The following is a 10,820-nucleotide window of genomic DNA, read 5'->3' as shown; positions in this document are numbered from 1 at the left end:
TTATAAAAGCGCATGTAATTGGATTCTTTATCATTTAATAGGTTTAAACTTTAAACGATTACAAAGGTCCTTGAAAAATCAGAGTACATAAGGTTTTTTCGATTTGAAAGTCGAACTAGGTTATTATATTAGAGAAACAACTAATCCAGGATCCGCCCGAGCTTTCTTTTTATTTAGTAGCTACGTCCGAAGAGGGTGTAGAACTTGGGCTTGTTGGTGCAGTTGGGGTTGATGCACTTGTCCTTGGCCGTGATAGCAGCCGGTTGCTCGAAGGGGATGCACAGTGACTTAGCGCCCATGGCAGGAGCTCCAGGCTCGGCCTCTTCGCCGCGGGCACTATCCGCCTTGATCTTGTCCTCGCAGCTGATTTCGCCACAGAACGGAGAGAGCAGGATGTTCTTCTGCTCGAGGAAGCCAACAAAGTCAGACCAGTTGGTCACCGTCTTGGTGTGACTGCTCATATCCAACTGAGCCTTGGCCAGCATACTCTCGTGGATCGCTTCGAGCAGTGCGGGGATCTTCTTCTCCACATCGGCCAGTGGGATGGTGATCTTCTCACCGGTGTCACGACGCACGGCCACCAGCTGCTGAGCCTTTAAGTCCTTGGGACCCACCTCGAGGCGCAGCGGAACACCCTTTAGCTCCCAGTGGTTGAACTTCCATCCAGGCGAGTAGTTGTCCCTGTAGTCGCCTTCACATCGCACCTCAGCGCCCACCAGGCGCTTTTCCAGTTGCTTGCACGCGTCTAGGAGCTGCGCCCTCTCATCGTCCTTGGTGTTTACAGTGATGCCACAGGGTACGACGATGGCCTGTATGCAGGCCACATGGGGCGGCAGAACCAATCCTTGGTTGTCAGCATGAACCATAATCATCACACCGATGGTTCGCGTGGTAATGCCCCAGGAGTTCTGGTAGACATACTTCTTTTGCTGTGTTTCCGGATCTTCGTAGACGATCTCGAACATCTTGGAGAAGTTCTGACCCAGGTGGTGGCTCGTAGCTCCCTGGATGGCGCGTCCGGAGGCCGAAATGAATGCCTCCACTGTGGTGGTGTAGTCACCGCCGGCAAACTTCTCCTTCTCGGTCTTGCGGCCCTTCACCACGGGAATAGCCAGCAGGTGGGTGTAAACCAGGGCGTACAAGTCGAGGATGTCGAGCACCTCCTTATCGGCTTCCTCTTTGCCTGCGAACGCGGTGTGGCCCTCCTGCCAAAGGAACTCGCGGGTGCGCAGGAAGGGCGTGGGTTGCTTGAATTCCCAGCGCTATTAAATACGAGAAAAATAAAGATAATCAGTTTATAATTCATATAATCACAGTAACTCTCCTACTTACCACAACATTGTTCCACTGATTGAGACGGATGGGCAGGTCTCTGTAGGACTGCACCCACTTGGCATAAGCAGGATACATGACTGTCTCAGAGGTGGGGGCGCACAGCAATTGGTTCAGCCAGATCCGAGTCGCCGGATTTTGTTACCCAGGCTACCTCTGGTGCGAAGTCCGCGATATGCGTCTTCTCCTTCTCAAGCACAGCTTTGGATACAAAGATGGGGAAGTAGCACTCTTTCACGCCCATGCGCGTGATCTCGGCATCGAACCACTGCTTAATAGCTCGCCAGATGGCGAAGGACCAGTGACGCAGAATGTAGCAGCCGGACACATCGTAGTATTCGATCATCTCACCCTTGGTAATGACCTGCGAGTACCATTCTGGAAGGTTGCCCTCCTTGGTAGCCTCCAACCCCAGGCGTGTTTGCTTCTTCACTGCTCCGGAGGCATCAGCAGCTGGTTCTTTTTTCACCGGCTTGGCAGGCTTTGGCTGTGGCTCCTTTGCCGCCTTCTTCGTGGCTCCACCACCGACGCCACCACCCCGACCGGCTACTGGGAAATCGGTGCCGGTAACCTCCTTGTACTTGGCCTTAAGAGACAGCAGCTGGGCCACCTCCGCATCAATAACCTCCTTGGCTGCTTTGTTGGCCTTGGCAGCACGCACTTTCTCTCCCTGAGCATTGATCTGCTGGGTAAGCTCATCCTTGGCAGGCGAAGCCATTTCAACAGGACTAGCCTCTTTCTTCACTGCAACGGGCTCAACTTTGGTGTCCGGCGTCCAATCCTTTCCGCTTAACTTTTTGTATTCTGCTTTGAGGGCGAGAAGCGTTTTGACCTCCGGCTCAATGACGGTCTTGGCTGCTTTCTCAGACTTCAATTGTCTAATCTTGTCACCCTGAGCCTGAATCTTTCCAAGAACACTGGCAACGTCACTGCCCGAATCTTCTCCAGTTAGATCTACAGTGGCCACGGGGGTGCTCGCGGGGGTGGGAACAGTACCCGGCTTCCACTCCTTGCCGGTCAGTGATTTGTAGTCCTGCTTTAGAGCAAGAAGGAACTGGATCTCGGGGTCCAGCAAGGACTTCTCTGACTTGGCTGCCTTCAATTGCCTTATCTTTTCGCCCTGGTTGGCAATCTTCTCCAGCAGAAGGTTTACTGCAAGATTGGAAGCTGTTTCCGGGTTCTTCTCCTGCTTTACTTTGACTGGGGCAGCTGCAGGAGGAGCAGTAGTGCCTGGCTTCCAGTCGCTACCGGTGGCCTGCTTGTAATCCGCCTTTAAACTGAGCAGCGTCTTCACAGCGGCATCAATAGTCGCCTTATCAGCTTTAGCCGCCTTGAGCTCACGCACCTTGTCTCCCTGGGCAGTGATTTGGTCGAGAATCTGGGCCACCGAGTTGCTGGCAGCAGGTGTGGCAGTGGCAGATGGAGGAGGTACAGTGCCTGGTTTCCAGTCCTGGCCAGTCACTGATTTGTACTGAGCCTTCAGCTCCAAGAGTGTCTTCACGGCAGCGTCAATCTCCGGCTTGGCAGCCTTCTTGGTCTTCAGATCTCTTACCAAGTCGCCTTGCTTAACAATATTGGCATTCACCGAAGCAGCGTCGTTGGCAGTGGCCGAAGAGGAAGCAGCAGCAGTAGCAGGTGCAGCAGTTTGACCTGGTTTCCAGTCCTTGCCACTGGCCGCCTTGTAGTCCGCTTTCAGGGCAAGCAGTTTCTTCACTTCAACGTCGACTTGGTCCTTGGCAGCCTTCTTTGATTTCAGATCGCGCACCAGATCGCCTTGCTTAGCAATCAGTTTGTCCAACTCGGATGCCTTGTCGGGAGATCCTGCAGGTGAAGAAGCCTTTTTCTGAAAGAACACACAATATTTTGAACGTCAATCAAAAGAAACGTCTGCAAACTCTTCGGGTTTTGAAACTTTTCTGCTACGTCAGCAAGGGTCGCATGCATAAATCAACTACTCTTCTTCTTTTTCCCAATCTCTTACGGTAGAAGCGCTTGGCGGAAACGAGCAAACGAAAGTGAGTCGGTGGCTCAGCATACAACTGGTTTTGGCCTAAAATGTGGACTGAAGCGAGCCAGAGAGTGTGAGAGCAACAAGTTGATAAGCTTGGAAAGAGAAACTCTGATTGTGAATCAGCTGATTGTTTTGAGACAAAGAGAAATCGGAAATCTATATACTCTTTAAGTTAAAATTCCCATCGAATTTATGATATTAATGATCATAAATATAAAATTGCTTTTTGACGAATTTCAATGGCATTTTTTCTCCTATAATTTCCAAGAAAAGTAAGTTCCTTTACTCACCGCTGGTTTGGCTTCTGTCGCAGCATTGATCTTCAAACCAGATGTGGGCACATCCTTGGTATGACCATCCGGAATGGAGAAGAGGATAATAGGCGAAGCCACACTCGAGAAGCCGCTTGGTGGGGCATAGGCGTTATCCACCTTGAAGAAACCACGACGCTGCAACTGGATAATGTCGCCCTTTTTGCACTTCTTCAGCTCCGGATCGCCCAGCATGGGCACCTCATCGCGGGTCTTGTGTCCAATGAACTGCTTGAAGTCCTCGTCCTTGCCAAGAACAGCCTTGCTTATGATGTTGTCGAAGTACACACAGAAGGTGGGAGGATAGGCGCTGGCATCGTCTTCCACGGCCAACCACGTCAGCTTGAGGGTCTTCTTGAAGTCCTTGTTTTCCAAATTGAGAGCTGCGTCTACGGAAGTAATGGTTCCTGAGGCATCCTTGTGAACCTTCTTGATCAGGATGTTGCCCCAGTTGATGAAGGTGGCATTTTCCCCCTCCTTCAAAGCTTCGGCATCAACGTAGTCGACGTAAATGCGAGGTCCCAGTGATACCGTTTTCTTGCCCAACGATTCATCCTTGGGATGCACAGAAACCTGTACCTTCTCCACCTTGGCGCCAGCCACATTCACAATCACGCGCTTCTCCTTCTCCAGAGCCGTGTAACGGGGAGCGATGGGATCAATGACTTTCTTGTTAAAGGCCCAGATCTTATCCCAGTTCATGAACACCACTGATTTGCTGCTGCCCTGGGCAATGATGAATTCCTTCAGACCCTCCACAGTCATGCCGCGGCGGATAATGCCACGCACTGTTGGGAATCGCGGATCGTCCCAGCCATCAACCAGGCCAGAGTCGACAAACCAAGTAAGCTTTCGCTTGGACAGCACGGTGTTGGTCATGTTCAGGCGACTGTATTCCCAGATGTAGGGCTTCCGTAGCTTCAGGGCGTCGATGAACCAGTAGAACTGATCGTCACGATCGTGGTACTCCATAGTTCGCAGGGTGTGGGTCACATTCTCGATGGCGTCGACAATAGGGCAGGCGAAATCGTACGTAGGATAGACCCTAAAGATTAAATGGTTATTCAAATTCTTTATTAACTTTGCAATTATCCTCACTTGTATTTGGTTCCAGTACGCGGATGTGGCTCGTTCTTGCAACGGTAGATGGTGGGATCTCGCATGCAACCATTGGCGGACGACATGTCGATCTTGGCGCGCACGCAGCATTTTTGGCCCTTCTCGGAGCCCTTCAGCATCTCCTCCCACAAGGAGAGATTCTTTTCCACAGCTAATGGGGGAAGAAAGTGTGTTAAATAAATTAATACAATATTTATTTGCGAACTTACAGTTGGAGCGATTGGCAGATTCCACTCGTTGTTCGCGCTCAAGCTTCATCTGCTCCGGCGGCGTATCGTCCACGTAGGCCTTGCTCGCCTTGATGAGCTGCACACAGTAGTCCAGCATGAGGTCGAAGTAGTTCGAAGTGTGCGTGAATACGTCCGGCTTTATTTGCAGCAGCTCCAGGTCCCCAAGGATGACGTTTTCGAACTCGACCGTTTCCTTGGCAGGATTCGTATCGTCGAAACGCATTATAAGCGTTCCTTGAAACGCTTGGGCGTAGTACTGGTTCAGCAGAGCGGCCTTAGCGTGTCCAATGTGCAGATATCCGGAGGCTTCTGGCGGGAATCGTACAACAACCTTTCCCATTTCAGCGCCCGGCAGGTCCACAAACTTGCCCTCCTGCTTGCGCTCGCCGGTCTTGGCGGGAGTCTGTTCCTTTGAGGCCTGTGGGCTCCTTTTCACACGCGCTCCCTCTGGCAGGGACTTCAATACCTTCTGAATCAGAGGCTGGGCGGTGATGAGGTCGTACCAGCGCTGGACATGCTGTGGAATCCCCTTGGAGGCCAGGAACTCGTACCGAGAGTGCATCTCGTTGAAGAGAGCAAAATCAGCAATTGTCAGCTTGTTGGCCACCAGGTAAGTGACCGGGGCGATGGACTTGTCCAGAAAAGACAGAGCCCAGGAGATGTCATCCTCGCAGGTTAGCGAAAAGGAGAGCCAGTGGTCGATCTGTGTGCGTTCGATGGCCGTCTCGCCGTACAGCTTGTAGTCCGGGGCAGCGCGGGCCAGGGCACGCAGCACATCGTTGTTGGAGTGGCACACCAATAGGCGGTTATCAGGAAACTGCAGCGAAGTCTCCTCCTTGCTCCAGACAATCTCCACGGGCACGGTGTCATTGATAAGGTGCGCCGTCGCCAAGCCACCTATAAATTGGAGACATGGGTGGGTTAATGACGATATTCACGATATACTGATGCAATAAACACCACACTTGGTATAAATTGTATACATAAATAGACTCCATTTCGATTTAACCTCACAAAGTGCACATCTGGCAAGGTCACTGCAGCCGGCTTCCCCAATACTCACTTATGGGCGGATTGTTGAGGTTCGCTTTGAGCTTAATGGACATCGTCGTCGGGTGTTTGTTTTCAAACTAAATTAAAATGATGAAATCGCCTGGTTTACTAAATGGCACGAGTACGGCCAGCTGCTAACGTCTGCACATCCAATAGAGAAGAGCCAATTCGGCTGCAGTGGCGAGCGATAGTTGCTCCGTGAGTGGCCAAATATCGTAAGCCATTTCTTGGTATTTTTGCTGTTTTTATTATGTTATTACTTATTCTATTAAAATATATTAAAAAAATTAAAAAATAAGTATTGTCTAAAGTAAGAAATGAGTATGGTAATGCTAGGTTTCACTGTACTGGGAAGCAGTTCGCGTTCACACGTCGACAGGTGCCCCCTGCGATTGGCAACAGCAAGAAGAAGAAGAATTTTCTATGTGTGTTTTGTTCAGTTGCTGCATGGAAAAATAGTATTATTGGCCATATTCCTAAAACTAAAGCCCTAAAAACACCCAATACACAAGGAAAAAGCATTCAAAATGGTGAGCTTCAAGAAAGGAAAGGGGGAACTAAGGTATATTGACTTAGTTCGGACGAAACCTTGTGTTGATGATGCGGTGGCTCCAGGTGTGAATACATGTGTTGGTGTGGGTGTCCGATGACTATGTCAATGGGGAGCTTCTGTGGCCTAAAAAGATATGAAAAATTAAAGAAAAAGCCAAAAATCAATAAAGGTGTGGTGTCAATGAAACTGCTATTCCCTTCCAGATGCTCTTCATGCTGCTGTTTAGCCGGCAGGGAAAGCTTCGACTGCAAAAGTGGTACATGGCATACCCCGATAAGGTGAAAAAGAAGATCACCCGCGAGCTAGTGACCACGATACTGGCCCGGAAGCCCAAGATGTGCTCCTTCCTGGAATGGAAAGACTGCAAAATTGTCTACAAAAGGTGAGATCTGGACATCCTATCCTTAGATGCACCAAAATAACCATCCCTTCATTGTATTTCAAAGGTATGCCAGCTTGTATTTCTGTTGCGCCATCGAGCAGAACGACAATGAACTGCTGACTCTCGAGATCATCCATCGCTATGTGGAGTTGTTGGATAAGTACTTTGGCAGCGTAAGTAGCTATCAAGTCGATGTCATATTTAGCAGCTTATGTTTTCCTCTCTCTCGTCTCAGGTCTGCGAACTAGACATTATTTTCAACTTTGAAAAAGCGTACTTCATTTTGGACGAGCTGCTCATTGGCGGCGAGATCCAGGAGACGTCGAAAAAGAACGTACTTAAGGCAATCGCCTCGCAGGATCTGCTCCAAGAGGTCAGTACACCCGAGACATATGATCTGTAATGCCTATACGGTTGTGTCACTATCTACCTAAACCGGATATTGTTAATTGTTTTACATATTTATTCAACTCGCTGGTTTTTAGTTTCGTTACTTCTTAGTGTTTGTTTTTGCATCTCTATATATATTTATATGCCTATCAATAACGTCTACAATGTCATACCTCATGAGAATCATAATTTTCCTTTTATACTCTACTCTTACCTACTTCTCGTTCTTTTTGTCTAATTTTTGCCTTCAAAAACTAATAATTATACTACTATGTACCGAACACACCTCTAACCACTCGAAGCAAGAAGAGTTCTTTTACTCACTGCAATAGAAAATAAGTGCGGTGTGCGTGTGTGATTGCAGCCGAATTGTCATTACTATAAGTTTCGAATCTGATGTAAACCACCTAGGCAGGACACACGCGCACACCTCAGTCAGTTTGTTTAAATATCATTGCATGCCGTCCTGAGTTACGAATCTTGCCTACTCGAAAACGAAGCGAATTGTGAGCATATATCAGGAATTATTAAAAAGCCGCAGTATTGAACTTGCCATAGATGTTGCTGTGCCGAGAAAATCTTAAACGTAAACTCTAGTTTGCCATCAATCAATCAGTAGTTAATGAATAGTACAATTTTTGTTTTATTTTCGTAATACCCCTAACCCGAATCGTAGCGTCCAGGCCTTAGTTGGTTGGATTACTTTGCATGATCTTTGTAGCTGAAATAGTAACTAACTAGAACCGATGCTAAAGTATACATACTCTTGCCAAACCATATACCATATACCATATATAAATGTGTAACCCATGTTCCCTTTCTCTTGTTATTATTAACGCTTTCCCTACCCGCCACTGCATAAATCGATGTTAACACAACTACTACTACCACCATCCAACCACCACCAACAACAACCACAGGACTTCAATGAGTATCTCAACTAAAAAAAAAAAAAATAGAACTAAAAATAAAAGAAAAAGAGTCCCCAAAAGAAAGCAAACCCCACCCAAAGAAGCAGTGTAAAGACCATTTACTCTTACTCCCGATCTGCGAAGAGTCTTAGTGGAGTGTCGATAGGTCAGATCAGTCAAACCTTCGCCCAGCTGTATATATGTATTGTATATTGCCCAGCTTTCACCCCCTGCGCTGTGATGTTCATCCATATATGCATTACCTGTTTGAAAGTTGTTTTCATGCCAAAGCGATTGTGCCGTGAACGAAAGAAACTATAAAAAAATACAGATCCTTTCTCTGACACATTCTACTCACAACTAAACACTTCTGCTGCAACTCCTACTACTACCACTACCACTACCACTACTTTTTCTACTACTTTCTTTTCCTTCTACTCTTCTCGTTCTTATTGTTCTTATTCTCTGTACTCCAGGACGAAGCCGTTGAGGGCACTTTAAGAGACATTGGACTTCTCTAAAGAACTAGAACACCATAGAACTTATGTAGTTGATATTGCTAGCACACCTACACAAGTACACTAGTAAACAAGCACACACACCCAGACACCAAACCACAAAAAACAGACTCAGATACACCCACCTCACACCAACAAAGCGAAACGTGTGCTGCACTCTGCTCCATCCAATTACCTCCACACGTGTGTGTTGCACAGCACCCGAGCGCTGTTTACTCAAAACTCCAAATTTAAGCAAAACCGATATGCAACCGAAGCAGCGTGAGGCTCCACAAAGCAATAAACCCACAAAAATACAAAAGACTATATAGTAAACATCAAGAGCATCTGGCATATGGCATATGGCTTTCCATCCACAAACACCCTCACACGACAAATAGAACCGGCAAAGTTCATGCAAATCTAGCCAACCTCACGTAGTTCCATCTCTGGGGTTCCTTCAACGAAATTAATATTCTATTTCCTATCTACATTAAATAATCGAAAGATCATTCCAATCAATCACCAAAATGGGCAATAACTAATTTAGTGGGGAGATACATGCAATACTATTCTTACCATAGAAACAAGTAAGCTTTAATGTTGAAATGAAAACAAAAAGGAGTTCGATATATGATTGAAAATTGTAATAATCATACCTTAGTGGTAACCAAATAAAGTCTAGTTTATGTATTTCTACAAATATATATATACATATGTTTATGTATGTGTGTTGTATGTTTTAGCCAAATTTTCTGTGTTTTGTAACTGAAAATGAAAGCAAAAAAAAAAAAATAATAAGTAATAATAAAAAGCAAGTATTTTTCAAAAATTATAAATGTACTTGTGTGCTATATAGTATATGATTATGGTAAGCTAATGGTGACCTTAATTTTGTATTTAATTTGATTGTGTATTTTACCTATGATTGTTGTTTTTGCTGTTGTCCCCGACTGGTTTGACTGCTCTGACCTTGACCTTTGAACTCGCTTTGCTCAACTCTCCACCGATCTCCACTGTTCTCCACTCTCTATGTTTCTATCCCACCTTGTCTGCCGTTCTTTTTAGTTTTTCCCCCGTAAACCCCGTTTTCTATAGCATACTTTTGTGGGCTCGTCCCAGTATTGAAGCTTTTCTTTGGTTTGCGTTGTATCCCGAGTTATTTAAATAAATTGTAGTCCACTGATTGTAGTAACTGAAGCTAAGCATTCTCCCATTGCAGGATGAGACCCCGCAGAGTTTCTTCGATGATCATGGCCTTGGCTAAGTTGGCTCTCTCCCATATGCAAAATTATATTACTTATTGAACCCATTTCAAGTCGCCTTAAATGTATGCGTGTATTTGTATTTAACGTAAACCCGAAAGATGAATGGTTCTATTATTATTTAACCGCCCTGTGTCAGCATAAAATATAGTGTATAGAAATGCTGTTAAACGTACTCCTAATTTTCGCTTGGCAAATGCAATTTGCAACAAAAACATGTATTCTACCACATATAAGCAGCAATATCCTTTGCTCACACACATTCGTACTTGTAAGGAATAACTTAGTGATAAGCCAAGTCAAGCGAAGCAAAACTATTTATCGACGGTGTGCTCAACTTTTTAGTTGTAAGATAAAAAGCCCTCAAATATACGGAAATTGCAGTACCCGAAGTAACCAAAAAAAAACATCTGTTTGCTTTCTAAATAACTTTCGATTAAATAAAACTGTACTGATTGTGAGTGTAACTAATTTCAACCTGTGGAACTCTGATGGGATTGGATGGAAGATTTCTTTCAAATTTTGAATTAATTTGGAGAAAATTTTCAAATTTTGGGACTCTTTCCGCCCCCAAGTTATTTGGGCACATCTTTTGGCTGCGAGTTGGCAGTCCATCGACCAACAAATTGTTGATTTCATTCTTATTTAGGGGGCGGGCGAGAGAAACACGGCACAAGCGCTGGCATCCTGGCTGAGAGCCCCGCTGAGAACACCCTCGCCGAGGGAGAGCCGGAACGGGAGCTCCCACTAATTTCCCCCTGTTTGT

General features: G+C 46.2%; 2 protein-coding genes across 6 annotated transcripts; one reads left to right on the top strand and one right to left on the bottom strand.

Annotated features, from left to right (window-relative positions):
• Positions 1-18: 18 nt before the first annotated feature.
• Positions 19-6,234, bottom strand: LOC6500754 (bifunctional glutamate/proline--tRNA ligase). The gene is given in 7 exon segments (XM_001953817.4): positions 19-1,262; positions 1,333-1,428; positions 1,430-3,175; positions 3,634-4,699; positions 4,753-4,924; positions 4,983-5,900; positions 6,067-6,234. Coding segments are annotated over 7 exon segments (5,130 nt in total). The 5' UTR covers positions 6,110-6,234; the 3' UTR covers positions 19-173.
• A 193-nt stretch (positions 6,235-6,427) lies between these two features.
• Positions 6,428-10,525, top strand: LOC6499816 (AP-1 complex subunit sigma-2). 5 transcript variants are annotated; one of them, XR_004309801.2, is made up of 6 exons: positions 6,428-6,586; positions 6,813-6,991; positions 7,056-7,164; positions 7,227-7,364; positions 8,302-8,400; positions 10,012-10,525. XR_004309801.2 is itself a non-coding variant. In XM_032449867.2 (5 exons), exons 1-5 carry the CDS (start codon positions 6,584-6,586, stop codon positions 8,323-8,325), a joined length of 453 nt encoding a protein of 150 aa, XP_032305758.1. In that variant the 5' UTR covers positions 6,428-6,583; the 3' UTR covers positions 8,326-9,496. The 5 variants fall into 5 exon arrangements, 4 of the variants coding, with proteins under 4 accessions (XP_032305758.1, XP_032305757.1, XP_001953852.2 ...); XM_032449867.2 differs by lacking the exon at positions 10,012-10,525 and having other exon boundaries at positions 8,302-9,496; XM_032449866.2 differs by lacking the exon at positions 10,012-10,525 and having other exon boundaries at positions 7,684-8,349.
• The last annotated feature ends 295 nt before the right edge of the window (positions 10,526-10,820 follow it).

This window comes from Drosophila ananassae, chromosome 2L (assembly GCF_017639315.1).
Source record: "Drosophila ananassae strain 14024-0371.13 chromosome 2L, ASM1763931v2, whole genome shotgun sequence".
Lineage (NCBI taxonomy): Eukaryota > Metazoa > Arthropoda > Insecta > Diptera > Drosophilidae > Drosophila > Drosophila ananassae.
The sequence above is the reverse complement of the archived record's forward strand: the minus strand, read 5'-3'. Positions and strand labels throughout refer to the sequence as shown.